General features: G+C 42.6%; 2 protein-coding genes across 2 annotated transcripts in view; both read right to left on the minus strand.

Annotated features, from left to right (window-relative positions):
- Nucleotides 1-27,780, minus strand: part of LOC308394299 (uncharacterized protein) — a 1,060,216-nt gene that overhangs the window by 30,178 nt on the left and 1,002,258 nt on the right. The window lies entirely within an intron of this gene.
- Nucleotides 8,425-27,084, minus strand: LOC308394459 (uncharacterized protein; the record flags this gene model as incomplete). The annotated part of the gene is made up of 7 exons (XM_080878817.1): nt 26,649-27,084; nt 26,184-26,284; nt 24,057-24,245; nt 23,915-23,989; nt 23,704-23,793; nt 20,308-20,370; nt 8,425-8,502 (listed from the first exon to the last, which is right to left on the minus strand). The coding sequence occupies exons 1-7, from the start codon at nt 26,872-26,874 to the stop codon at nt 8,425-8,427; spliced, it is 822 nt and encodes a 273-aa protein (XP_080734943.1). The 5' UTR covers nt 26,875-27,084.

The raw sequence follows: 27,780 nt of genomic DNA on the forward strand, positions 1-27,780 counted from the left end.
TCAAAGGCTTGTTACAAACTATGAAACACATCGTGCAGACTTCTGGATGTTAGAAGAAAACTAATACTGCTCATGAATGAGACTAAAGGCAGGAAGGTGTCCTTTAAAACTAAACATGTTAATAGGACCTCCCTGTTTATATCATAGTTTATGATATAGCACGTGTATTTCAGTAATAGCCTGCTGAGGCCACTATACGTGCTGGCCTCATATCAAATGTGAAGGCAGACTGAGTCTATGTTTGACGTTTTTTATATCTAATCTTCCTTTTCAAACATTTAAACAGCAGCGAGTCTGCAGCTGAGGTAATACAAATTCAAATTGTCGGAACAGGTTTGCTCGTTTCTTGGATTCATTTGGTGATTTATTAAATGTATAACTGTTATTCTAATCTGCTGCCGAGTCTCTTACACTTTTCTTTATGCTGTATATTTTCACGTCTCTGGAATAGTTGGCAGTTAGATAGTCAGCTGGGAAACTTTGTGTTAACTCATGGAGCTGAGGATATCGTGGATATGCTGACCTCGCTGCGTGGTGTACAGAGCGAGGTCAGCATGATTAATATTCACAATAAAAATATTAGCCGAACATCATGAAGTCTGTATGTGTTTCATAGTGTCGAACAACCTTTGTACAGTTAAAGCCAGCAGTTACTACATGACGGAAACACCAACGTTATCTCTTTTATGTGTTTATACACAGGTCACGCTGATTACTGAACAAAAACCCAAAGATCAGATGTTAAACAGATTTATTTGCTCTCTCTCCTCCTTAAACATGTTTTTAATGTTAGTTATAATTCAGAATTGGCGACTGAAACACGTAGGACACATAAGAACATCAGGAAATAAAACACCGATAAATATAACCTCAGTAAAAGAAGTCAGCGGGGGTTACTACAGCTGTGTACCGGGGCCTGCGCTTTGTCGGTGGGATTGCTTGCGAGGCGAGCGGGTCTATCCCACGCTTTGCCGTGAGACTGGGCAGACATCTCCGAAATCATCGAAACACTTTTGCAAAGAGGCTGTATCTTGACAAACCGACCAGACACATGAAGATTAAACCACTACATTCTCGGCTAAAAAAATATTAAAACGGTGTTTGGTGACACACAAACAGGGTTTTTCAAAGCTCAGTTCTGTTAGCTTCCACATGCCGGTTGTTGTGTGCTAGAAACAATGGCCACCAGGCCAAAGCAATGGTTTTGACTCGATCAGCGTTAACCCCGCCCCCTGAGTTTGATGGGTGAGGCTGACAGATAAAATTATTTCATGATGAGAGCCAGGCGTCAGGACTGCCAAAATGAAATAAATAAATATATCATTAAATAATTAATTAAATGTGTCAATAATTAATTAAATGTGTCAATAATTAATTAAAATGTGAAATACATAAATAATTAATTAATTAAATGTGTCAATAATTAATTAAAATGTGAAATACATAAATAATTAATTAAATGTGTCAATAATTAATTAATTACATGTGTCATAACTATTTATTTAATTAATTAATTCCAATTTTAATTAATTATTGCCACATTTAATTAATTATTTAATGGTGTATTTAATTAATTCATTATGGCAGTCCTGGCGTTCCATAGATGCCATCCAGAGTAAGGATCGTGTTAGCCACAGTGTTTCTAAGATTTTTACGCCCCGTTACAATAACCTCAGTTTTATCTGAACTTAGAAGCAGAAAATTAAAGCTCATTATGTGTCTAAGACATCCCGGCAGTTTAACCAATAAAAGCGGGTATCATATGCATAGCAGTGAAAATGTATGCTATGTCTTCTAAAGCACGTATAATGTAAACAGAACTGGTCTTTGCACAGAAGCCTGTGGAGCTTCATAATTAACCTCAGTGTGTGAAGAGGACTCTCCATTTAATAATAGCTGTAATAAAATGTTCTGGCCGACGGTGTTAAACGCTGCACTTGGGTCTAGCAGGGAAGATTTCAACTTTTCAATATGAATGAAGGCTGAAAACTGATTAGATTAATGTCTGATGATCTTTTCTGTGCTTCTTCAAGTTTGTAACACCGAACATATTAAAGGATGATATAAGGTTCACAGGAAGAGTTTAATTAGACACACATTTACTATTTTTCTTTATACTCTTTCTTTCTTGACATGTTTAATATGCTTACTATCAGAGGAGAAAATGAACCTTGTGTAGTTTAAAAACTTTTTATTTAATCAAACTGTAATGTTGTTGAACTCTGACGGACGTGTCTTTTAATCTTGTCAACAAATCCTTAATCACCTAAATGTGCCATTTATCATCTTGTAAAATGTTCCCTCTGCTTCTGTTGCACATCTCCCCCGACACTCTCTGCTTCACCAGCCCTGTGCAGCTGGTCCAATCGCTGCGTCCTTAAACTGGTGTGTTTAAATCTCTTTACCTCTGTTGTGAACTTCACACAAAGTTTGTGGTAACAAAATCAAACTGAGGAGGATCTGGTTTGAAAAACACACACTCGCGAGACAAAATAAAAACAGACTGCTCAAAGCAAAAGCAGAGCCCTCACAGCTGGTAGCACAAAACACAGTGACAACGTGCGTATCAGATACCCTCAGTGCCAAAAGCATAAATATCAAAAAATGGGATCACCAAGAATATCCTAAAAATGGCATTGAGGGGGTGTTACAGTGAAATAAAATGAAACATTTTCATCTGAAAATGTTTCATTTTAGTAAAAACAATTCTCTGTAGTTTGATACTGTCGTTACAGACAAAGCGGATGTTTAAAGCCTTTGGACGCACATTTGAAATGCATGAAAACGCAATCATTCATCTTCCAACTGTATCTTTCTGTTCTGGATTAAGAATCATTGGTTGTTTACTGATCTGTACTTTGGGAGTCACACTGTTGTGATACTGGGGAGAAAAGGGTAAGGTTTGATAGACTAAACCATTACACACAAAACTTGAAAAACCTAAAGAGTGTGTGAGACTGCTAGCTGTGTCGTTCAGCAATAAACTCATCTATAAATGTGTTAGTAAAGAGTGACTTGTACTTCTGTCCCATTAAGCAACGGTTTAACAAATTTCACTGCAAACTATAAAAGTAATCTGGATTTAAATAGAGTGTGCCGGGTGGCGGCCAGGAGCGGAGGCCCTGGCGGACTGACCCCCGGCTGCCAAGACTGGCAATAGGGACATGGAATGTCACCTCTCTGGTGGGGAAGGAGCCTGAGTTAGTGCGTGAGGTTGAGAGGTACCGGCTAGATATAGTCGGGCTCACCTCTGCACATGGCTTGGGCTCTGGAACCAGTCTCCTGGAGAGGGGCTGGACTCTGTCTCAGTCTGGAGTTGCCCCTGGTGAGAGGCGGCGGGCTGGGGTGGGTATTCTAATATCCCCTCGGCTTGCTGCCGGTACATTGGGGTTTTTCCCGGTGGACGAGAGGGTTTGTTCCCTGCGCCTTAGGGTCGGGGAACGGGTCCTGACTGTCATCTGCGCTTATGCGCCGAGTGGCAGTTCAGAGTACCCAGCCTTCTTAGAGTCCCTGGGGGGGGGGGGGGTGCTGGAGGGTGCTCCACCTGGAGACTCTGTTGTCCTGCTGGGAGACTTCAATGCTCACGTGGGTAACGACAGCGAGACCTGGAGGGGCGTGATTGGGAGGAACGGCCTCCCTGATCTGAACCCGAGCGGTGCTTTGTTATTGGACTTCTGTGCTAATCACAGTTTGGCCATAACGAACACCCTGTTCGAACATAAGAGTGTCCATAAGTGCACGTGGCACCAGGACGCTCTAGGCCGTAGGTCGATGATCGATTTTGTAATCGTATCAGCAGACCTGCGACCATATGTTCTGGACACTCGGGTAAAGAGAGGGGCTGAGCTGTCAACTGATCACCACCTGGTGGTGAGTTGGATCAGGTGGCGGGGGAGGACGCTGGACAGACCTGGTGCACCTAAACGCGTAGTGAGGGTGTGCTGGGAACGTCTAGCAGAGGCCCCAGTCCGCGAGATCTTCAACGCACACCTCTGGCAGAGCTTCAACAGCATTCCGAGGGAGACTGGGGACATTGAGTCCGAATGGACCATGTTCAGCGTCTCCATTGCCGAAGCTGCTGCGGCCGCAAGGTGGTTGGTGCCTGCCGCGGTGGTAATCCCCGAACCAAATGGTGGACACCAGAGGTGAAGGGAGCCACCAGGCTGAAGAAGGAGTCCTATCGGGCTTGGTTAGCCTGTGGGACTCCGGAGGCAGCCGACATGTATCGACAGGCCAAGCGGAATGCGGCTCGGGCAGTGGCTGAAGCAAAAACTCGGGTGTGGGAGGAGTTCGGAGAGGCCATGGAAAAAGACTTTCGGACTGCCTCGAAGAGATTCTGGCAAACCGTCAGGCGTCTCAGGAGGGGAAAGCGGTGCTCTACCTGCACTGTGTATAGTGCTGGCGGAGCGCTGCTGACGTCGACTGAGAAAATTGTCAGGCGGTGGAAGGAATACTTCGAGGACCTCCTTAATCCTACTGACACGTCTTCCGAGGAGGAAGCAGAGTCTGGGGATGAGGGGAATGACCCGCCAATTTCCGGGGGCGAGGTCACTGAGGCAGTTAAACAACTCCTTGGTGGCAGAGCCCCTGGTGTTGATGAGGTCCGCCCCGAGTTCCTGAAGGCTCTGGACGTTGTAGGGCTGTCCTGGTTGACACGCCTCTGCAATGTTGCGTGGAGATCAGGGGCAGTACCTGTGGACTGGCAGACCGGGGTGGTGGTCCCCATCTTTAAGAAGGGGGACCGGAGGGTGTGTTCCAACTACAGGGGGATCACACTCCTCAGCCTCCCTGGGAAAGTCTATGCCAGGGTGCTGGAAAGGAGAGTTCGTCCGCTAGTCGAACCTCGGATACAGGAGGAACAATGCGGTTTTCGTCCTGGTCGCGGAACACTGGACCAGCTCTTTATCCTCTCCAGGATACTTGAGGGTGCATGGGAGTTTGCCCAACCAGTCTACATGTGTTTTGTGGACTTGGAGAAGGCATTCGACCGTGTCCCTCGGGGTGTCCTGTGGGAGGTGTTGCGGGAGTATGGGGTGTCTGGCCCATTGCTACGGGCCATTCGATCCCTATATAACCGTTGCAAGAGCTTGGTTCGCATTGCCGGCAATAAGTCGGACTCGTTCCCGGTGGGTGATGGGCTCCGCCAGGGCTGCCCTTTGTCTCCGGTTCTGTTCATAATTTTTATGGACAGGATTTCTAGGCGCAGCCAAGTGGCGGAGGGCTTTCGCTTTGGTGGCCTCAGAATCTCATCTCTGATTTTTGGGGATGATGTGGTTCTGTTGGCTTCATTGGGTGAGGGCCTCCAGCTCGCACTGGAACGGTTCGCAGCCGAGTGTGAAGCAGCGGGAATGAGGATCAGCACCTCCAAATTTGAGGCCATGGTTCTCAGCCGGAAAAGGGTGGAGTGCCCACTCCGGGTCGGGGATGAGTTCCTGCCCCAAGTGGAGGAGTTCAAGTATCTCGGGGTCTTGTTCGCGAGTGATGGGAGAAGGGAGCCGGAGATCGACAGACGGATTGGGGCTGCGGCTGCAGTAATGCGGACGCTGCACCGGTCCGTCGTGGTGAAGAGGGAGCTGAGTGTAAAAGCGAAGCTCTCAATTTACCGGTCGATCTACGTCCCTACCCTCACCTATGGCCACGAGCTGTGGGTAGTGACCGAAAGAACGAGATCACGGATACAAGCGGCAGAAATGAGCTTCCTCCGAAGGGTGGCTGGCCTCTCCCTTAGAGATAGGGTGAGAAGTTCGGCCATCCGGGAGGGGCTCAGAGTAGAGCAGCTGCTGCTCCACATCGAAAGGAGCCAGCTGAGGTGGTTCGGGCATCTGACAAGGATGCCCCCTGGGCGCCTCCTGGGTGAGGTGTTCCAGGCATGTCCCACCGGGAGGAGGCCCCGGGGCAGACCCAGGACACGCTGGAGAGATTATATCTCTCGGCTGGCCTGGGAACGCCTTGGTGTTCCCCCGGATAAGCTGGAGGAGGTGGCTGGGGAGAGGGAGGTCTGGGCCTCTTTGCTTAGGCTGCTGCCCCCGCGACCCGGCCCCGGATAAAGCGGATGAAGATGGATGGATGGATGGATGGATGGATTTAAATAGAACATAGTAGTGCAGGAAACACTAGTATAAGGTGTCTATGGAACAAATCTCCTTCAGCGTTCAAAATGACCAAAGTGAGGCCTACAGGCGTTTCTCTCAGTTGGTTGTGTTCAGGGAAAAAGCAGCTAAATACACTGAGACTGCTCCACATTGTTAGTGAGTTAACTCTGGATATCTGTAGGTTTGTCAAACTTGGAGTGAACAAAAGCAGAAAACAGTAAAAGATGCAGACAGTGAAAGTCTGGTTTATTTCATGAACACAATGAAACATTTTCGGCAAAGTAGCATACATGATAAATAGATACACATAACACGGACAGTGAGAAGTAAAACTCGTCGTCTTACCACATGTTATATTCTGTAAACTTAAAATAAACCACAGAAATGAGTGTTTAGTGTTTTAAAGTCATTATTAAAAACATGAGTCAACATTACTGAAGTGACACTTTAACGATGCTTCACATCACCGTGTTTATGATGATAAAACATGTTCTCTCGTTAGTAGATGTCTGCGCTGACACTTGTCATGAAAATGTCCCGAGCCAGGGTTCCTCTTCAATTACCATTGATCATTAATAGGGTCACAAAAGATTTGTCACATTATCCCCATAAACAAAATGCTTTTATAGAAATCATTGTGACACAAATATTTACAAAAATATTGCCTTTGACAAGATGGCGCGGCCACGTCCAGACGCCTTCCTGACCGCTCCGCTCCGACTATCCACTTTTCTTGTTTTTTACTTATTTTTTGCTCTGGTTTACATCCCAAAATCCTCTAGCCTTATAGTATACGACAGCGGATCACTTGTAAACATCGGTGCCAAGGTTGCACATCTAATCTTGGACACTTTTAAACCTGACCCTTCCTGGCCGCCAGAGATTCTACGCGGCGCGGAGAACAACAAAGGACGGGCCGCTCATCCGAGGCGCAGAACAAAGAAGCGCCGGGGAAAACGCGCTGGTATTAGGAACAGACTGAGACAGCAGGCGCATCGCGCACCACTGCCCAGTATCCTACTGGCCAATGTACAATCCATGGAGAACAAGCTCGATGACCTAAGAGCAAGGGTCACCTTCCAACGTGACATGAGGGACTGCAACATTCTGTGCTTCACGGAGACATGGCTGTCCCCCACCGTGCCGGACCAGGCCGTAACTCCGTCGGATTCATTCTTTGTGCTCCGCGCGGACAGAACGGCAGAGTCGAACAAAACCAAAGGTGGAGGAGTGTGTTTCATGGTAAACAGAAAGTGGTGTGATGCCAGGAGCATTTCTACTCTCTCCAGCGGCTGCTCGCCACATCTGGAGTTCCTGAGCATTAAGTGCCGCCCTTTCTATCTGCCCCGTGAGTTCACCTCAGTCATCGCCACGGTGGTCTACATCCCACCCCAAGCGGACACAGGTATGGCTTTGTCCGAATTACATGATGTGCTGAGCTCGCTTCAAAACAAGGACCCGGGCGCAGCCCTCATTGTAGCAGGAGACTTTAACAAAGCGAACCTCAGACAAGTCATGCCAAACTTTTACCAGCATGTCTCGTGTCCAACGAGAGGGGATCGGATTTTGGATCACTGCTACACGCCATACAAGCAGGGCTACAAAGCTGTCTCACACCCGGCTTTTGAGCATGTTGTTTGTGCTATTCTGTTTAAAAACTATTAGCCTGTGAAACTATTAGAAAAGTGAAATCAGAAAAAGTGTAGGTATTACTACTAATGGGAATTGAAGCAGTTGTAGGAATTGAAATTGATACTCAGCCCTAATCACATTGTCTCCTGTTATTTTTCTTGCAAACCAGGCGAAACAGGATTTCATGATAACATGCAGCAAAACTGAATCCTAAATCATCAAAGCAGCCGTAACAATGACACAAACAACATGTTTAAGCAGTAAAAAATATTGCGAAATAAAGAAATCACAGGATAAAATGATTAATTAGGCAAGTTTTTCTTTATTTAAAATGTTTTCTTTAAAATATTTTGTATTAATCACGTTACAATCGAACAAAAAAGGGAAAAACTAACATTTTAAAGGTGTTATTCAGTTTTTCCTCCTGCAAATCTTTAGATCTTTTTTAGAAAACCAAAGTCTTGATGAACCTGCATGAGTGCTCACTGTGTATGTTAACAATGATCAGATGAGTTTCTTTTTTGTTCATTTAAACCTGTTTTATATTTAGTTTTTTTCTAATTTGACTCGATTCACAGAAGATGAAGCATTTGAACTGAAGTTAAAACTAGAATTTCTTAGAGAGACTCCGCCTGAAAGACTGAAACCCGCATGTGAGATTTTGTGGCCTCTGTGTGACTGTTGGTGGGTCAAAAAGGTTTCAGCTGCACAGCCAGACGTTATTGAGCGAGCCACCGGCTGAGAGGCACACTTCTCGCAGCTCCTTCCTTTCGTCAGACTTTAAAAGAAACATTTAAAGGGTTTAGAGATATTAATATTGATACCACCTCTGGAGAGGTTACGGTGTTGTGCCAAAAAGAGATTTCCAATGTTTCTGTGTATTTTTTATGTGTAATATCTTTACGTACGTTGGTAAATAGACTTCGGTTGTCAGCTTAAGGCTGTGTGCAGGCAAGAGTGGAAGTAGAAGGACCCAAAGTGCAGACACTCGGAGGCGGAAAGTAACTCAAAACTCAGCTTTTATTGCTGGATGGCAAAAAGTGGCAAAACGTAACAAAAATCCAAATAACGTTACATGACCAGGCAGCCAGAACACACAGCATAAATGAAAGCAGATCACGACACCGACACAAAGACACACAGGGCTTAAATACACAGAGGGAGCAATCAGGGAATGGGTAACAGGAGGGAAACACAGCTGGGGCAAATCAGGCCTAACGAGACAAGGGGAAGCAAAACCAGACACATTAACATCAGACATGGACTTTCAAAGTAAAACAGGAAACATAACACAGACTCAGGCAGGCTCTATAACAAAGGGAACAGAGACGTGGGACCAGGGCAGACACAGACACTGGCTGTATCCCAATTCAGGATCTGCAGCCTTAAAGTACGCAGCCTCAACGATCCTCAAGGGCCGCGTACTCAAAGACCGCTAAGGCCGGAAGTGCGAGGCTTGTGAAATGGGACGGTCTAGCCTCCGTTGCGCTGCCCATGTTTAAAGACATGTTTAATGTTAATGAGATTTTTTTTAACTACATAAATAAAGGTTATATAAAAGTCGCTGCCAAAAACTGATCGCAGCTTCTACCTTGTTACACGAATGTGGCTCAAGATGACTTTATGTCATCCATGAGGGAAGCATTTGACATATGTTTCACATATTATAGCCCAACAAGTTACTTATAGCAGTTTAAATACGAGCAATCACTTTTTGGCAAATACCAGAAATCAGTTTTTGGCAGACAATCACTTTTTGGCACAACACCAGTGTCTAGCAGGTTTTATATTTTAGAAAGTTTAAAGCTCAGCTTAATAGAAGTAGTGTGGTCGTGAGTTTTGCATAAACAAATTTGTGCAAACCTCAATGAAGTGAAGCAACATTATAAAGAAGAGTGAGCCTAAATGACTCCCCAATGATGTGAGAGACTGATAGTCATACAGAAAACAATGACTTTGAGCTGTTGCTGCTAAACGTGCTTCTACAAGCAACTGAATCTTGGAGTGTACTTTGGTTTGTCTGCTCATAAATTGGTGGTTCATGATGATAAATGAACTTCTGAACTGGTTTAACATCAGTGCAGTGGCTGGTCCATTCCTTGATGTATATGTCAACGTTCAAAATGAGCCATTTAAATCAGCTGTGTTGGATCAAGGACACATCTAAACCCTGCAGGACAGCGGCCCCGAGGCCTGGAGTTCCCACCCTCAGTGCAGTGGAAATAGTCTCGTGCCAGTCTTGGTGCTGCCTTTGAGTCTATATTGCCGAACACTGTGCGCACACATTTCTTTCCTTCCTAAACAAACACACATTTGTAAAGGAAAATTTAAATTGAACTCACAGTTGGCGGTTAATCGTTATATAGTTTAGATGTACACCGAGAGACGCATTTAGTGGGACTTTTACACCGCCACAGATTTTCTTCTTCTTTTTTGTTACATTATTGACATATACTAGATATTTTAACCTAAGCAGCAACAATCATGTCTCTGGTACAGGCACTTTCCACCATGCAGGTTAAGCTAAAATGTGACTTGAAACAAATTCTGGGTTTCCGTTCCATAAAGGTTCATTTCATCTGGTAAGTTAGCCCCTGAGGTAACAGTCTATGTGAACATAACATACTCACTGACTCACACTCAACTTGATTGATAGTGATTTCCTGAATTAGGCAAAGCGCACAGAGGAAATTCATTTGCATATGTTTGTTTTCACAATCACTGAAATCCAAGTTAGGCATGTTTCCCTTTTTTGTTGTTGTTCTTGACACGAGTGCTTCAGTTATTTTCTCATCAGTATGTTAGGACAGAAAGGATTCTGTTGTGGATTTATGATCATCTCACGTGTGTCCATCTTTCAAACTCTTAGATTGTGTAGACATTAATGCAGCTGTCAGACTGTAGGCCAGTTTCTTTGCACTGTAAGCATTGATTGGATGCTACTGTAGCAATCAGTGCTTACACAAAACGTCCCTGCGTAAACCCTCAGACACACAACAAACAGATCAATAGTATCTGAAATTCAGAGTACGGATCTTTTTACACATTTCTCACAGAAAATCACCTAAATCGCTTTCGTGTGAGATGCACATCATGTTTGCCTCATAAAGACTTGCCCTGTATGTATTCATTTCTTTTGACTTTCACGTGGAATTGTCACCTAATATAACAGGTCCATCAGTAAATGGTGTCTATCTTCAGTTTCTGTCTCCTAGACTTTGTCCCTGTCAGGTTACAGCTGAATAGATAGTCATATCATGCAGAGACTGCATCGTACTATAATGCTTGTATGATCGCGTTTGTCATAAGTGGACTGGTCTTGTTGAAACTTTGCATAAACCTTGCCCAGTAAACTGTGAGTGCTAACATTTCTATGGCATATGCAAATACTTTAGACAAATCCCACAGTTGTCTATATTTGTATATTTGACAGTTTAATGAAGCATTTAGAAATCAAAGGTCAGATTAAAATGCTGGATCACAATAGAATGTGATATCACACAATACAATATTTTTAATATCACACACAGCATGAAAGTTTGCTAGTGTATATTATAAAAATATTACAGTATGTTGGTATAACTTTATCCCCTCCTAGTTTTTAAGATACAAATTTTGGCCCACACTGATTTGTGATCATATTCCTCTGTCCACTAAATGAAGATGGAGGCTCTGCTCTTTATTTCTGTGTTTCTCTGGAGAATCCTGGTAACATGATGGCTTTCTGTCTCTAAACACACACGAGCTTAACTCCGAATGAACATGATCAGAGTTCATTGAACCAACTCTGATCAGTCTTTTCTAAGGGTTTCAAGCCTTTCTTGTTCGAGCCTCTCTTTGTTGTTGCTACAGTTATGTGTAATTATTAATAGTATTGCAGATGTTAGCCTCTGCCTGCAGTGTTGATGTGGGTAAAGGCTTTAACCATGGATTAGCGGCAGGTCCCAGCTTGTAAATTGTGGAGCATTAATGCCCACTCCAGCTCCTATAACCAAATATAAACAGTTGGGATGAGAGTTAGCTCAAGCCACTACAACAGCCAGCAAGAATGATCTGTTCATGCTAGCATTAACAGTGCCTATACACATAGCGACACACGGGGGAGGGGCCTAACTAATAACCAAGATGACTACAGGCTTGGAGGTGCTAAAAGTCAGATATACCAGGAGCAGTTTGGGCTTTAGAACAAATTTTGTGTAATTATAACAATATGTAATTTAGGACCTGGTTACATATGATGCTGCTGATTTTTTAAATCTAATTTTTACGTTGCATTAATTTCTTTTTGTCAGACAGGGAATCAAACAAGTTCTGTTTTCTCGAATGAATCCCACTGTTATTTGTTTGTCCTACCAACAGGGATGTTTACATGGTATTCATGACTGCTGCACCTGATGACTTTCACAGCTTGAGGACTGCAAACATTTCCCAACAAGACATGAGTGGTGGGGTGATCGTTGGTATTCCTGATCAGGTGAGGATCTGTTCCCATCAAACCACCAAAACCAGTTGTTCAGGATGTTTACAGGATGAAGAATCCCCAGTTATTCTTTGTGGTTGGAATGTGCCTACATATGGCTGTGTGGGATTCTGGCTTACTTTAGGGTCAGAGCAGTTGGTATGTGGAGCAAATACTGACACAGTCAGAGTGGGCAAACCAGCAATAGGCTTGTTGTCATACCTGGAAGTCTGAAAGCTCCCGATGCTGGATGGTCTTTCTAGTTTTTAATGACAGGTCGTCTAACAAAGCTTCCATGAGGTGCTATAATGGAGACTGTCCTTTTCAAGGAGTTTCTCATGTCTTATCCTACTTTTTTCTTTTTTTTAATTAACAGGAGGGAGAATTTGAAATCCTCTATATTGACATGATTACATTTCTTCTATTAAATGAGAAGTACATTTTGAACACAGTACAGTGAACACAATATCCAAGAAGCTAAATCTGGTGAAATGGTTTCTTTAGCTGTCAGCTTGAAAGGCTGATTGGGGTATTTTTGTCACCTTGCATGCAGGTGGCATGGACACCTGACTTTTGTGTGCATTTATCAAAAAGCTTGGATGATTTTGAAGATCAGTGGCATTCAACTCATGATCAGCGTTCAAGTTTTCTTAAAATCTTGTAACATGATAACTGGAAAGAAGACAGCTAGGATTTTCAAACTGATCCATAGATGGATCTACTATGAAGCTGAGGGACAGCACTGCTTAAAAGATCCTTTTTAAATGACTCCAGCTGTCTGATTTAATGAGACCACGTGTGCTCAAGTTTCCTGCTCTGACTCGGCCTCAGAATGTCTAGAGGCAGAAATCAAGCACACTCAAAGGAAATAAGCGTATCAGTGGGCATGTGCTCAGCACGCAGAGTGGGAGTGACTAAAGGTGCCACTGCAGAGCATCGCAGTTGTTTCGTGTGATTAAGTTGTGTGTTTATGAACCTGTGAGTGTTAGTCCTTTTGGCAGGATGACTCGCATGAAGCTGTTATAATTGTTTGTGCATGTTAAAGTTATGCCTCAGTTCTTTGATACCATGTTGGTAGGATTATTTGGCACTAAGTTAATAGCAGTGGCTGTAATCTCCCGCAGTCATTACATCCAGCGGTATTACAAATAAAGGACTTTTCTATTGTTTAGTTTAACTGTGGCTAGCTTGCCATGTCCGTGCCTTATGATTGGCAATTTGTATGACGTGCTATTTAGGCAATATATGAGCTATAGTGACCCCTTGTGGATATTGTGAGATATTGCTGTGTTGAGTACATTATGTTTTCAATTGTTTTTCTAGTTATTTGTGACTCTACTAATGATAAAATTGCCTGTTTCTGTTTCCAGAAAACCATTGCTCATAGTCCCACATACTATACAATGATAAGTTCAAGTATGGCTGTACCTAATTTGGATTAAGCCTGGCAAGCACTTTGATGTAAACATTTCTTCTGTGGGACTTAAAGACAGTTAACCCAACTCCTGGACTGCTGCAGTCTTCCTGACAGAAAGCTTAGGCCAGGCTTGTATGCCCAGTATATATATTCTATAACGTGTGTAACTACTTCGTTTAGTTGTTTTTCTTTTCAGTGTATTTCAGTGTCAGTAATTTGTGTAGTGCTCACTCACATTTTCAACTGGAAAAGACCTGCAATAGAAACGTATTTAGGAGCAAACAAGTGAATGAAAAGTTTGACATCATTAAGGCCAAACAGCACCTAGTTTTCAACAAAAACACATAACATAAGAGCAGCAGTGACGATGCAGCTGACACAGATGAACCCATTTAAACTGGTCCCAGTGTTTTTAGCCTAACTTGAGTCTTGAACCATTGGGGCAAATGAAAAATTCCAGCAGTTCTTGAAAGCAGCAACTCTGTGCTTTTTTGTGATGTTAGGGACATTATGGTAACTCGAGGCAGAACACCATCCAAATCTTGGTAAATAACACATGAAAGAAAAAAACAAACAAACATGGTAAAAAGAAGCCAAACGTGTGATAACATTGTTCCATCACGCTCACTCACTATTCTCTCAACCTTTGCCTTCACGGGGCTGCTGCAACAATGTACCTGGGATTACCGTAATGATGCAAATATTAATGAAAAGTGCAGAGTTGCTGCTCTCAGGAATCATTGGACTTCTTTTAATTGAGGAAATGGATCAGGAGTTACGGTAGTTACAGATGTTTAATACAACCCTAGAAAAGAGCTTTCTGTAGTGCTGTGCGATACGGAAAGATTTTTTATGTATCCGATACAAGTAAATACAGGGCTGATATGATCTCTACTTTTTAATGTGGATGATGCATCATCAAAATGCCAAATTGTTTACATTTTCATGACCTTTACGTTGTTTTTTAGGGGGCTTCATCCTAATGATTATTAATGAGTTAAAACCGAGGACAGAAATAATAAAAGGATTTAGTTTGTAGCCCATAGTTTAAAAACAGTAATCACACATTATCCCTTTCTTTAACAGCAACACAAAAGGATCATTATATTCCATTAAATCTGAGCCATATTATATTCAGTATATTTATTTTAATTTCAGTAAATGTTTTTATTTAAATGACATGTTTCAGTGAGATAAATGTGTTATTTCAAGGTCGTTGCATCATTTTTACTTTTCGAGTTGGCTAAAATAAGAATTAGCCAGTTGCACTTTAAAGTAATATAACCAACATATCGCCACAGTTATCTACCTGGATATTCTTCAGAGCATGCTTTCTTGCATGTGACAACAAGAGACCTCTCGGTTGTCTGGTGGAGCATTTAGCGCCTCGCTACATGTTTCCAAATCGGCATTTCTTCTCAGTGAAAGCTGTCCTAGAGAAGTAAAGCAAGTTTGTAAGTTTCTCTCTCAATGTTTGTAACGCATTCCCACGTTAAGCTTAACAACCGATATATGGAGCGACTGCCGCGTCTCCTCTCCCCCTCCCTCTCCTGCTGCTACTTCAATCATGAAACTGATCAATGATCAGCTGATCGCAAGTTCCGTCTCTCTTGTTTGTTTCCCACTTTGCGCCAGAAAGAGGAAACCAGCAGATAAACCACAGCAGCACGTTTAAGCTTGATAAGCTGTTGTTAGAATTTATTTAATATTACTTTAATGCCTAATGCTATAAGTAGCTGACAGCTGGTAACTGTGCAGGGGCGGGTCTAGCACGGTTTTGCCAGGGGGCCAGCTGGGGCATTAACAGGGAAAAGGGGGGCACAAAGAAATACTTTTCTTTCTTATTCTCGTTTAAAATGTCTCGCTTTTAATAAATAATTATCTGAATCTTACAACCAAAGTTTTTATCTAACGTAAAATGTATAGAAATCTAATATTGTATATAGTAACTATTAAGTCTAATATATACCCTAGTAAGTTATAGTACTTTTTCCTTTGGGAAGATACCATCTGTGCAGTCTGCAGTTCTGTTGAAGAAAGATGTTGAATCTATTTAATTGTTGTTGAAAAATAATTGATTTCTGTGCATTTTTTTTAAATACATGCATTAAATTAAAGTCGATTATGTCGATTAAGCATCACGAGGCAGAGGGTGGGCGATGGTTCCCTTTAGTTTTTTTTTTTGCTGGGAGTTTGCAACCCTATTAGTTAGGTTGTTTAATATTTCTGCTAAGTACTCTTTAAAATACCAGAATAGGGAGGATGGTGCAGGTTTAAGTTTATTAGATTGATCAGTGTTGCTGAACTATGAAATATTTAGGGTGCAGTGTGTTTTTTGCATACAGGTATAACTAAATAACTTTAATGTTTTATTTTTTAAAACTTGAGTATGAACTTATACAAAATAAAGAAAGATATTAAAAAAACTGTTTTATTGATTATAAAAATACGCTGTATTGGATTCATATCGATACTGGACACAAAAAAGTGGTATCGTGCGTTCTCTAGTCCATACAGGAGAGAACCAGAAACTAAAGAAACTAAATTGCGTGTTTACCTTTATGTTGACATCAGTGTCTGTTTTTTTATTATTATTATTTCAGCATTTCAGCATCTCAAAATATTTTTTAGATAAAAGCAGTCAAAATATTTCTTTTAACAGATGAATCATTAAAGGATGGCAATTTCTAAAATGGTAACCAAAAGACCCGTGTGTTTTCTCTTTGGAATAATAATAATTATTGCTCATTAATAAGAAAACTATTTCTAATCCAATTCAATTTTCGAACAATGAATAAAATACTTTATGACTAAAATGATGAATAACTGCAGCCCTAGAATAAACACATTTTAGAGAAACTTGTGATTTTTGAGATGATGCAGTTTTAATTTGATAGTTTTCCCCCTTTGGTAACTTTGCTGTCCTCGCCCTGAGTTCCTTAGTTTCACCAGCTAGACAGCAAGATAACGATGCTCCAATAACCAGACTTATTTTCCTTTCTGCGCTGATTTATTGAAGAATGGCCTCTGACCATTGCCTTCTCTTTGACCATCGTAAAACTGAAAGTACAAAATACTGTATTAGCTAACTAACATTGTAAACTAGTTTGTTACACTCTTACTGCAAGCTAACAGTAGATTACAGCTCAGCATTCAATACCATCGTTCCCTCGAAGCTGGACAGGAAACTGCAGGATCTAGGACTGAGCAGCTCCCTCTGCAGCTGGATCCTTAACTTCCTGTCTGATAGACGCCAAGTAGTCAGACTGGGCAGCATCACCTCATCCCCCATGAGGTGCAGAGAAGTACACACCCCCATCACCATCAACGGCGCTGCTGTGGAGAGTGAGCAGCTTCCGCTTCCTTGGGGTACATCTGGCTGAGGATCTTACGTGGTCAGTACACATAAACAAAACAGTGAAGAAGGCGCAGCAGCGCCTCTTCTTTCTCAGGAGACTGAAAAGATTTGGCATGAGCCCCCGCATCCTCAGGACCTTCTATCACTGTGCCATTGAGAGCATCCTCACTGGATGCATCACCACCTGGTACGGCAACAGCACCGCTTACAACCGCAAAGCTCTCCAGCGAGTAGTGCGGTGCTCTGAACGGATAATTGGAGGTGAGCTTCCCTCCCTCCAAGACATCTACAGGAAGCGCTGCCTGAGGAAAGCGGGGAGGACCATCAAGGACTCCAGTCCCCCCAGCCATCAACTGTTCAGACTACTTCCATCAGGAAGGAGGTTCTGCAGCATCCGGTCCCCAACCAGCAGACTGAGAGACAGCTTCTTCCATCAGGCCATCAGACTGCTGGACACTTCATAGACACCTCACCTTCACTACTGGAACTTCAACATTATGCACTCCACACTGTATATAAATGCCACTTGTTTTGCACATGTCCAACTACCAACCTCTGTATATTTTATTTTATTGTTTACTCTATTTAATTTGTAAAATATGTACACACACACACACACACGTAGAAAAACATATTTAGTATACACATCCAGTAATGCATGTACTATTATATATTGTACATATATTTATTAGTCTCAGATTTAGCCGTTCTTATATTTTGCTTGTTTTACGTTATTGTATTTTTGCACACCTCTGTTGCTTGTGAAGCTCGCAAACAAGAACTTCACTCACATGTACTGTACCAGTGTACCTGCACATGTGATGTGACAATCAAAGTGATTTGATAACAAGATAAAACTTTCAAATGTACAAATTATCGTACCATTTTTACACAAAACAAAAGATAATAATTATTTTATCGTCACTCATACTTACAGACATATCTTGTCCAAGGCAACAACATTTTAAGGTCCATATCAGCTTAGAACGATAACTTTCCGCCATCTTTGATTTTTTCACCTTCTCATTGTTCCTTTCCCAAAGTAGTCAAACCCATATTACAAAGCAGCCACTAGAGGGAGCTCTAGGGCCGTTTGCAACCATAATATCCAGTTGACCTTATAAAAGGCAGAACAGTAACTATAGTGTTTGCAATAAATGGAGACATTTAAAAACAGAAAGCTATCATCTACTGTGATTCAAGTGTATAAACTAAACCACATAAAATGGCTTAAACTGAATATGGTCACGTTTTATTTTTTGTGTGGCCATTACTGCATTTTAATGGTGTTATAGATGCTGTCGAGGCTAAGCCTACATTTAAAGCCACTGAGCTGTTTGTTGGCAGGTTAATGCAATGTCACTGGTATGAATAAACGTATTAAACTTAGTTCAATAACTGAAACCATACTTATCTTGTCCTTTAGATTCTTTATTCCAACACAATTTAACATAACAGCGCAGCGGTCACAATCTGTTTGCTCCTTCCCAACAACAACACACCTGCTGCTAATGACCTATCTACCTTAAATAGACACACCATATGTAACACAAAAGGTGACCCCTAGTGGCATACATGAGGTACCCACACAAAAATGGCTCCTACAGATACTGAGCACAAATATGAGTACAGAGAATTTCCAGCAAGCTTTTAATACTGTCACAAAAAGGTCTAGAGGGATTTATCAGCATCATCCTGTCAAACTGGTTTTATGGTGGTTTTGATGAGAACAGATTATAGCTTGATCAAGAAGACCAACCGTCGAAGTCCTGTTGGGAAACCTTTGCACTTTTTCAAGGTGTGAGTATCATCAAGTGTAGCAGTGATGTCCTCATTGGTCGTTGACACAGTTGACAACTTGTTTGAGGGATGAAATTGTGGCGTTTTGGTCAGAAAGTTTATACTTGTAAATCAGACTGCAGAAATATTTCTGAAAATGTAGTGGTTTGTTTGTTTGTGGTTTGTTTGTTTGTGGTTTGTTTGTTTGTGGTTTGTTTGTTCATGTTTTTTGTTTGTTTTTATTTCAAATATCTTATAACAAGATGAAACTACAATTGTAAACGCAATTTGGTTTTTTGTTTTTGTCTCAAACTTAAGTAACTGAAACCTTTCATTGAACTACAGCAGAAACAGATTGGAAATGCCAAGTTATTCTAACACTAGTGGACTTGTTAAACAAAACATTTGTTTCACTTCTTTCTCAACATGCAGCACCATTAAGAACAGTGGACCAGCATAGTTGGTCTGCATGAGCACACTTACTGCAACAGTTGTACATGCTGAAACTGGTTGCTGGCAGCTGATGTGAAGAAATGTCTGGACACATCAAAAGTTTTCTTTTTCATTTTCTTCCTCCCTTGGATAACATACACATGGCAAATAAAAACATGTAACTAGGGTGACGTGAAGTGTGTATCATCAGGTTTAACTCAAATATAATGAGGCTGTCCATCTGTGAAGTAATTGTTCCTTCAAAAACCACTGTGACAACAGATTTTATTTCATTCATTTGATGGTTTTCTATTCTGTATACTGGAACTTTTTAATAGCCCCCCTGTCCACACATCCTTGACATGAGACTTTCTGCAGAGTTGCACATGATGAATGCACACAAAACTTAAAGTGTTGCTGTCATATTTTTTTGGATGTGGTTTGTTGTCATAATCAAGAACGTGTCTTATTTTTTTATTTGTTTTGTTGCTGATCGGCCATTGGACTGCTGAGCCTGCAGTGAACAGCCAGTCACTGACTCTTGATGCTAGAGCAAGGACAACTGAGCTCTCTCTCTCTCTCTCTCTCTCTCTCTCTCTCTCTCTCTCTTTTAAATAAATAATACGTTCGAGCTGTTTATGTTTTTGACTTGTTATGGACTCTGACTGGCAATGGGAGGGCTGGCGGACTCATATTATGGAGGTGGAGGGTAGACACATTTTGTGTGCAAGAGACCACATACTACAGTGGTGATTGACACAGACTTCAATGGACATTTAGGTGAAGGGAACAGAGGTTATGAGGTGTTGGGTAGGTGTGGTGTTTAGGAGAGAAATCTAGAAAGACAGATGTGGGGCAGATTTTCCAAGTGGAAATGGCCGTGGTGCACACATACTTCAAGAACAGGGAGGAACTTGTAGAAATATATGAAAGTGGAGGAAGCTGCACACAGGGCAACTAAATATTATGCAGAAGGTGAAATCAAAAAGACAGGAGACAAGGAGGTGTCAGGGAGAATGCAGCTATGCAGCATCAAATGGTAGTTTGAAGGATGAGTTTGGACATCAAGAAGAGGAAGTGAGTGAAGGCAGAGACATGCAGGAGTATAAACAGGCTCTGGGTAGTAGGGAAGACTTACCAGATGGCTGGGATAGTACAGCTTTATTGAGATAAACTGCCAAGAAGGGGTTTGACGTCTTCTCTGCACAGAAGAAAGGGAAAAAAGAAAAGTGATTTTGAAAGTATTTGAAGGAAGAGATTTACAAAGAAAAAGAAGTGTAGTTAGCGAAATGAAGAAAATAGACCAAGAAACTGGGAGGCGAGGCATGTAGCAGAAAGAGGTGACAAAGGAAAAGGCTCAGTGCCACGTATGTGAAGCTGGACCCCAAGGAAATGAGGGAATGAGACTTGCTAGGCAGAGAGTGAGTTTGAATGGATGTTCAAACCCAAAAAAAAGATATATTCACATAACATAGATTGAAAGAAGCTGCAGGTGGCACAGCAGCTTTAATGTCTTCCAGACAGGAAGTTTTGGAAAGAAATATCATCATTTCCCAGATTTTACTATCTTAGTGTTCTGTAACAAAATCACTGTTGTGCGCATGGTGTTAGAGATGATGATGATTACAAAAAAACTTAATGTGCTAGTCGTGCTTTTCTTGAGGGATTTGTCCTTCGACCAGTTTTCATGTCATTGGAATCATTTGTATTCACTGATTCTGGCACTTATTTCATCAAACCAAACTCCAAGTAAATACTTTCGGCTTTTTGGTTTTGTCAAACGAACTAATGTAAAGAATGCCTGGCTGTGCACTACACCACGCAGTGGGAATTTGTCTTCTCCAGTTAAATTCAGGATTAACTTGCTTTATAACACAGACCTCAAAAGTAACCGTTATAACCCCAAACACAAGAAAATGTGATCTACAGCACAGTGAGAACTGGCAACGCTTATCTGGAGGGGTCAGAGTGAATGAACTGGACACCTGTAGAAGCAGGATTTGATTTCCACTGATTTCCTTTCCGATCTGATACCAAGTAAAATTCAGGCTGGTATCGACGATACTGATCTGATACGATACTCTGTACAAAAACTTATTTTTTTTACTCTATCTTTTATTTTATCTCAAATTATAGCGTCGTAATGATCACAGGACATCAGATTACTTGTTCTTATCACTTAATGATGCAGAATTATCATATAGAAATGAAAAACCTGAAGTTGTGGCTATTTGTTGCCTGCCTGCAGCATTAAAGGACTCCGTGAGAGACGTCTGTCTCGCCCTGGCAGCACCTCTCCCTCTCCTCCTCTTCAGTTCGCCTCAACATACGCTCGTCATATTCTGTGATGTGATTCACTCTGAGGTGTTTGACCAGGTCAGCGGTGTTACCACAACACCTCACATTCTTGCCACATGTATGGCAAACCACGTCTCAGCTGTTCGTGGAGGTAAAATACGTCTGCACATGACTCTGTTTACGCTCAGCCATTGTTGTGAGTGTGCACGCCAAGGGGCCGGACACAATGACGGGTATCGGAGGAATCGATATTTCAGTATCGATCCGCACATCACTAGTTGAGATACGTTTTAAACTGGTCCAAAAAACAAATGCATATTTTCCCGAACCACTGTTCCTTGACTAAGGTGGATAACGTGATGAGGTCAAGGAAGGGTGTGACGGAGATTTGATTGAAAAACTTGCAATTGTCGTCCGTTAAAGTTTCACGTTGGCTTTTTCATCTTGAAAGCCCTCTCTGCTCGTGTCCAACCCGGGTGAACAATCACAGATGTGAGAAATGTAAACAAACCGTCCGCAGAACGCTGATCAGGTTATTTTAAGCGCAAGAAAACAAAAACGTTGCGCTCACCGTCGGCGTCACGGACGAGGCCTGGGGGTCCGGGCCCGTCCACAAAGGTCATTGTAACACAAATCATACGATTGCTAATGAAAATGCTATAAAGCTACATCGCAGATAAGTCTCTGGAGTAACAATCAAGGCCATGTTAGTTATTTGATGAATAGTATCTGTGCCACTCATGGCGCATGACTGAGGAGGACGTTGACCTCTGCAAGTCAGGAAAGTCTGCTGCTCATTGTATAAATATGAGATTTTTTCAAAAACCAGCCAGCCATCATCTCGGGAGGCTGACTCCAAAGTACCATCTCACTTCAAACTTGCAAAACAAGTCGAGTCGATGCGAGCGCACTGCTTGTTTCTAGTTAGTCTTTAAGGATGACAGCATTAGTCTGCTCCTTTGTATGAAATAAAGTGAGTCGAGTCCATGTGGTCTGGCACCCACCCACATTTCTCTGCTAGTGATCCATGAGGACTCCACCTTGTTGCCAGTTCTCTTGTGTGGAAGCTTCAGGAAATGACAGCTTCACTCTGACGTGTGTGAGCTGTGTGAGGTCTGTGGTTAGAAGTTTACAGTGTTTGCTCTTTGTGTCGTCTGTAATATGCTCTATGGCTTTAAAAAAATGGCCACATGTTTCTGTAGCTGAATTTGTCCATCTCTGACCTTCTGAGACTGTATTTTCAAACAGGGACGTTCTGACTTTTCTTCACCTTGTACTTCATTCTGCAAATGTTTCATACTCTATTAGAGTTATTACATTATTCTGTTATGCTATAAAATCAACCCCCATATAAGATCGTACTTAAGAAATACATTTAAAAAACCTTCCTGTGCAAATAACCCAAGTTATCTAGAAGAAATAAAAACTGCACCGCAAACCAAACTCAGGTGTTCGACCTGTTGAGCTCGGGAAACTAACTGGTGTTTCATTTTAGTGAGTGCTTTGTTAGATTCCTTCATTTGAACCAAATGAAGTTGATTAAAGTTGATGCATTGATGTGTTTGAAGTGTTTTGTTAGTTGCGATGGATCTCCTGCTGTCTTTTTTCCTCATTATTAAAAGAGGATTTCTTTGAATTTCAAACATCCATTTCCTGTTTATCTGGTCCCGGGTCACAGGTGCAGCAGTCTAAGCAGAGAATCCCAGACCTCCCTAAACAACCACTTCCTCCAGCATATCCAGGACAATACTGAGGCATTCCCAGGCCTGCTGAGAGATATAACCTCTCTAGTGTGTCCTGGGTCTGCCCTGGAGACTCCTCCTCATGGGACAGGCCCCAAACACCTCACCCAGGATATTTTTAATCAAAACATCACAAATAAGTCGTCAGGTCTGATGGTCACATTTGTGAGATTCAACCACCATAAAGCAGAGATCACACAGGACACACTGTGTAACCCTCAGCTCAGGTGTGTTCAGGACATTTGCTTGGAAGAAGCCGTCTGTGGATAAATCCTGCTCTCCACCTCAGCTGTCAGGTTTATCCAGAGAACGGCCGTCCTGACTTCCAGCAGCCCCACAGTCCTCGTTTCTAATAAACTGGCATCACTGAAATGAACTGTCTGCCTCGCTGTTCAATAATCTGCTCTTTGCCAATTTCCCAGCAGAACCTTCCACTCATATCAGCATTTTTCTGTGATTCTCACATGAACTAAACATAAAAAGCTGAAGCCAACCTCAGAGTTCCCCGTAGTGAGGAAGAGTTTCCTCTGAGCCACAGCTGAGTTTGATGCGTCCACAAAGGAAGACTGACGGGAGGACAGACTCTGGGAGAAAGGCAGATATTAAAAGATATGAATACAAAGTACGCTGCAACAAACAGGACAGCAGATTATGAAGAGCGGTTAGACCTTCATGTGTCAGTCATTGAAATGTGATCAAAGTTACCTGTTTGACATCCTGATAGAAGAAAATCAGCTTCTTGGATCCGTTTGCAGCAAAGAATTCATGGATCAGACTGAACTGGAAGAATCAGACATTAATGACTCAAAGGTTCAACTCTGAGGAAGGATCACGTCTCTGAACTTACTCTGTCATCAGAGACGATGGCGTCTTCCACCGCCGCCTCCTCCAGGCTGCCGGCGTCGGCCAGCCTGCTCATCAGGTATTTATGTCGGGCATCCAGAGCTGCCCGCCGTTCCTCCTTCACGGCTCTCGCCTGTTTGGCTACTTCTCTCCTCGCCTCATTGGACAGCAGCATCGTCCTTTTACCAGACACCTGGAGAAACATCAGCTCAGTCTACAGACGCAGAGACCAGTGAGAGCTTGGCCCAAACATCTGCAGGTTTCTGAGGACCACGTTTGACCCTGACTGGAGGCATCGATTCTGAGTGTGACTGCCTAAACTGAGCTACTGTCCCCCCTCCACTGAGACGTTGTCCTGTGATGTGTCATGGGGGGAAGTGTTCCTCACGGTTGGACTCGTGAGAAGTTCAGTCAGTTTATTCAAACTTTAAAAAGACGCATTTTCAGTCTCTGGATTTCAGCAGAAACAAATGTGAACACAGCACTTTTTGATTGAGTATAAAAGGATGAAAGAGTCAGTGATTAGTAACATTGTTGCTGACTGATGCTGTTGTAGAGCTGTCTTTGGATCCTCACCTTCCTGGAAGCCTTCCCTGGATTGCTCATATATCATTAACTTGTTTGTGTTCAGTAGAATCAGGTGTTGTGGATGCAGGTCGTAGCTGTGTGAGGCCTGTACAGTCAGCGCTGTGTGAGCGCTGTGTAACGTTAGCTTAGACTTCTTTCTGTTGTTATCATCCTTCAGGTTAATGTTGTTTTCATTATGCATCACAGGAAGTGTGGGTGGCTGTTAGCCTCACAGCTCATGGAGAGTTGCTGCTGCTCTGCCTCCTTTTTGATGTTTCTGCTCTTTGTGGCTTTGTGTTACTTTGTGTCGTGTCTGAAACAAAGTGAGTCCATGTTACTAACTGTAGTCGGCTCTCTGTCTCGTGCACAGCTGACTGTTGTCTGAATGAAAGTGTTTTTGTACTTTGTGTAATCTGTTGGGTCTTTGAGCCCTTTTTAAACAGCATATGAGCCATATGTATGTGTGTATATGAAAGGTTGTTTGTAATACATCAAACTGTTGCTTATTCTAGAGCTGCTGCTGTGCCTGATTGGTCTACTCGCTCGAAACTGAAGGTTGACTTGATTCTTTTGGTTTTTTACATTTTGTCAATAAACCAACTTCTTTATGATTTGAACGGCGTCTCTGACGTGTCACAGGCCTGTCAGCTTTCTTGGTGATTGGTATAGATTTGAGCTTCATGCTCTGGCTGTTGTTGGGTTTTCCTCTTTCATATTAAAGCTTTTGTCCTACATTTGGCTCTAAAGTCTAATTCTAATCCCAGCACTGTGTCTGGGTGTGTGATGCTTGTTTTCCTGCTCTTTCTCATGAAACAGTCACAACATTCTCAGTCCAACTTTCACTCTTTGCTGCGTTTGCTGCAGCTGCAGTGAACATGGTGCCGTTTGCCTTTAAGAAAGTTGTGCACAAAGGCTTTTTCTCTAGCAGACAGCTGTGTGGCTAAAAGTCAGATCATTTTTTACCACCTCAGTCACACTGGACTGAAACAAGAGTGAAACTAGGAAGAATCAGAGTTTGTCCAGTGACTGCACTGATTTTCTTCATATTCACAAACTGATTCTAAGTAGTTGCATCAGCTAATCACCCGGACACTGAGCGTCCAACACGCTCCCTGAAGGGAAACGATTACATCCTCCAAACAATCACAATCTGTCTCTGAATGACTGGAATTATTCTCTGATTTGTCAATAACTGGAGTTTATCAATGCAGACACGTTGCCAACATGATGAAGTCAGTCTGAGTCGCATCTCTTTGGCTAACTTAACTCAAGTGGTTGCCGACTATTCTGGTTCTATTCCCATATAACAGCAGGGTTGCTGAGCACCTCTGTCACTCTGCACTTATGTTCCCAGTTCTCTTTTGTGGAGGAATTTTCCAGGAATTCCTGGGACCAGCTTTCCATGAGAGACCCGATCAGGAGCGACTGTCCTGGACACTCCCAGCATCACAGGGACTCACAAACCCGTCTACCACAGTGAGAAGACTGATGGTCACAGGCCCACATGTAGCTTTAGATCACACGTGTGCACTTCCTGTGGTCACTGCTGTAACTCTAGACTCACCGAGGGGCCAGTGGTTGGTGAGGCAGCAGCAGCTGAAGTCATGTGACTAATGGCTCTCAGCTTCTGTCCTCCTATTCGCCGGTGTCCTTCACCTGTCACACCTGGTCAAGAAAGAGTGAGAATGTTCAGAGCTTTAATGGAAAAGAATATTATTACATATAAAAGGCCTCTAACAAGTATTGTAGTGTTAATCAGGATGAAGTCCATCATGAAGACTTCAGAGTGGTTCAGACAGTCGGTGTTTCATCCACAGAGCCTCCAGTCTGCATATCAAAGGATCCTGAGGAATGACAGTGAACCCCGAGTTCCCCTCATTACATTCATGTGTGTGACTGTGAGGAAAAGGTGATTGTATGAACGTGTGTGAGCGAGTGAATGAGGCTTGTATCAGAGTGGAGATAATGTCAGCGGCACAAGCTGGACGCTGCAGGTGTCACATGTGAATCTGTGCATCAGTGTCTGCACCTTTGTGGAGGTGAAGCTCAGGAGGTTTGGATTTGTTCAAAGCTCTGTCTGCTCCATCTTTCTTTCCCTCAGGCCTCTCCAGATCAGGAAGGAGGTCCTGTTCTCCTTCTCCCTCCTGGATTTCTGGATCCAGGGAAGGATCAAAGTCTCTCAGCCCAGCATCAGAGCTTCTGGCTGGGGGAGGACTGGAAGTTTCAGCTGGAGGCTGAGAGCCTGGATCTGCCATCTGAGTCACAATTCAAATATTCTCAGTAATCTCAAAAAGCAACAGAAAGGTGCCATTTTCATGAGCAGTGGGTTATCCAGCAGTTTGATTCATGTCAGCAGCATTTAGTTTGTAACTGCTGACTCACCTCTGGCTGTGTCCTGCTCTCAGGGTCACAGTGGACACTGTACCTTTGACCGAAGCTGCAAAGACAGTCAGCAGGGGTCTGGATGCATTCAGCACCACGTCCTTGTCGGGCAGACACCTTCAGTGACAGGACAGACAGTCCAAAGTAAGGAGACGTGGGACACAGTGAAGACACAGAAACAGAAACCAGAACTATAATCACAAAACAAACTCAGAAACATAAAGAGTGAATCAGCTGATTCAGTGTTTGTGACAAAAACATGGATCCTGGTTAATAACTTTTATTTGTTTGTTTCTGTATTATTTTGTGTATCGTTCTTATGAGCTGTTGTTTTGTCAGTGAAATATTATTTCATTGTTTTAAGCTTTTTGTTGACTTTGAAGTGCTTAAGTTGATATTTTTGAACATTTAATTTGTTCGATTATTGTCGAGTCGATAAAACTGTCAAACGCACAGCTGCTTCCAGCATGGCCGGAGGAGAGGTGGCCGAGCAGACGCACAACACACACAGCTCACAGGTTTGCATTTCTAGATATTGCAGATGTTGCAGAAATTGAGAGTAAAGAACTCAGAGATCCAGCGCTGTCTCCTGCCCCTTATTTATACACCACAACACAACGACAGGCGTAACTCACACAAACGGGTAACATGAGGCTCAGATGCTTTGGACGTGTTCACATATACTGGACACAGAATGATGAAGATGGAGCTGCAGGAAGGAGGAAAAGAGGAAAAACACAGAAAAGATTCACAGATGTGGTGAAAAAGGACACGACAGC

This window comes from Rhamphochromis sp. 'chilingali' (assembly GCF_963969265.1).
Source record: "Rhamphochromis sp. 'chilingali' genome assembly, chromosome: 3".
Taxonomy (NCBI): Eukaryota; Metazoa; Chordata; class Actinopteri; order Cichliformes; family Cichlidae; genus Rhamphochromis; species Rhamphochromis sp. 'chilingali'.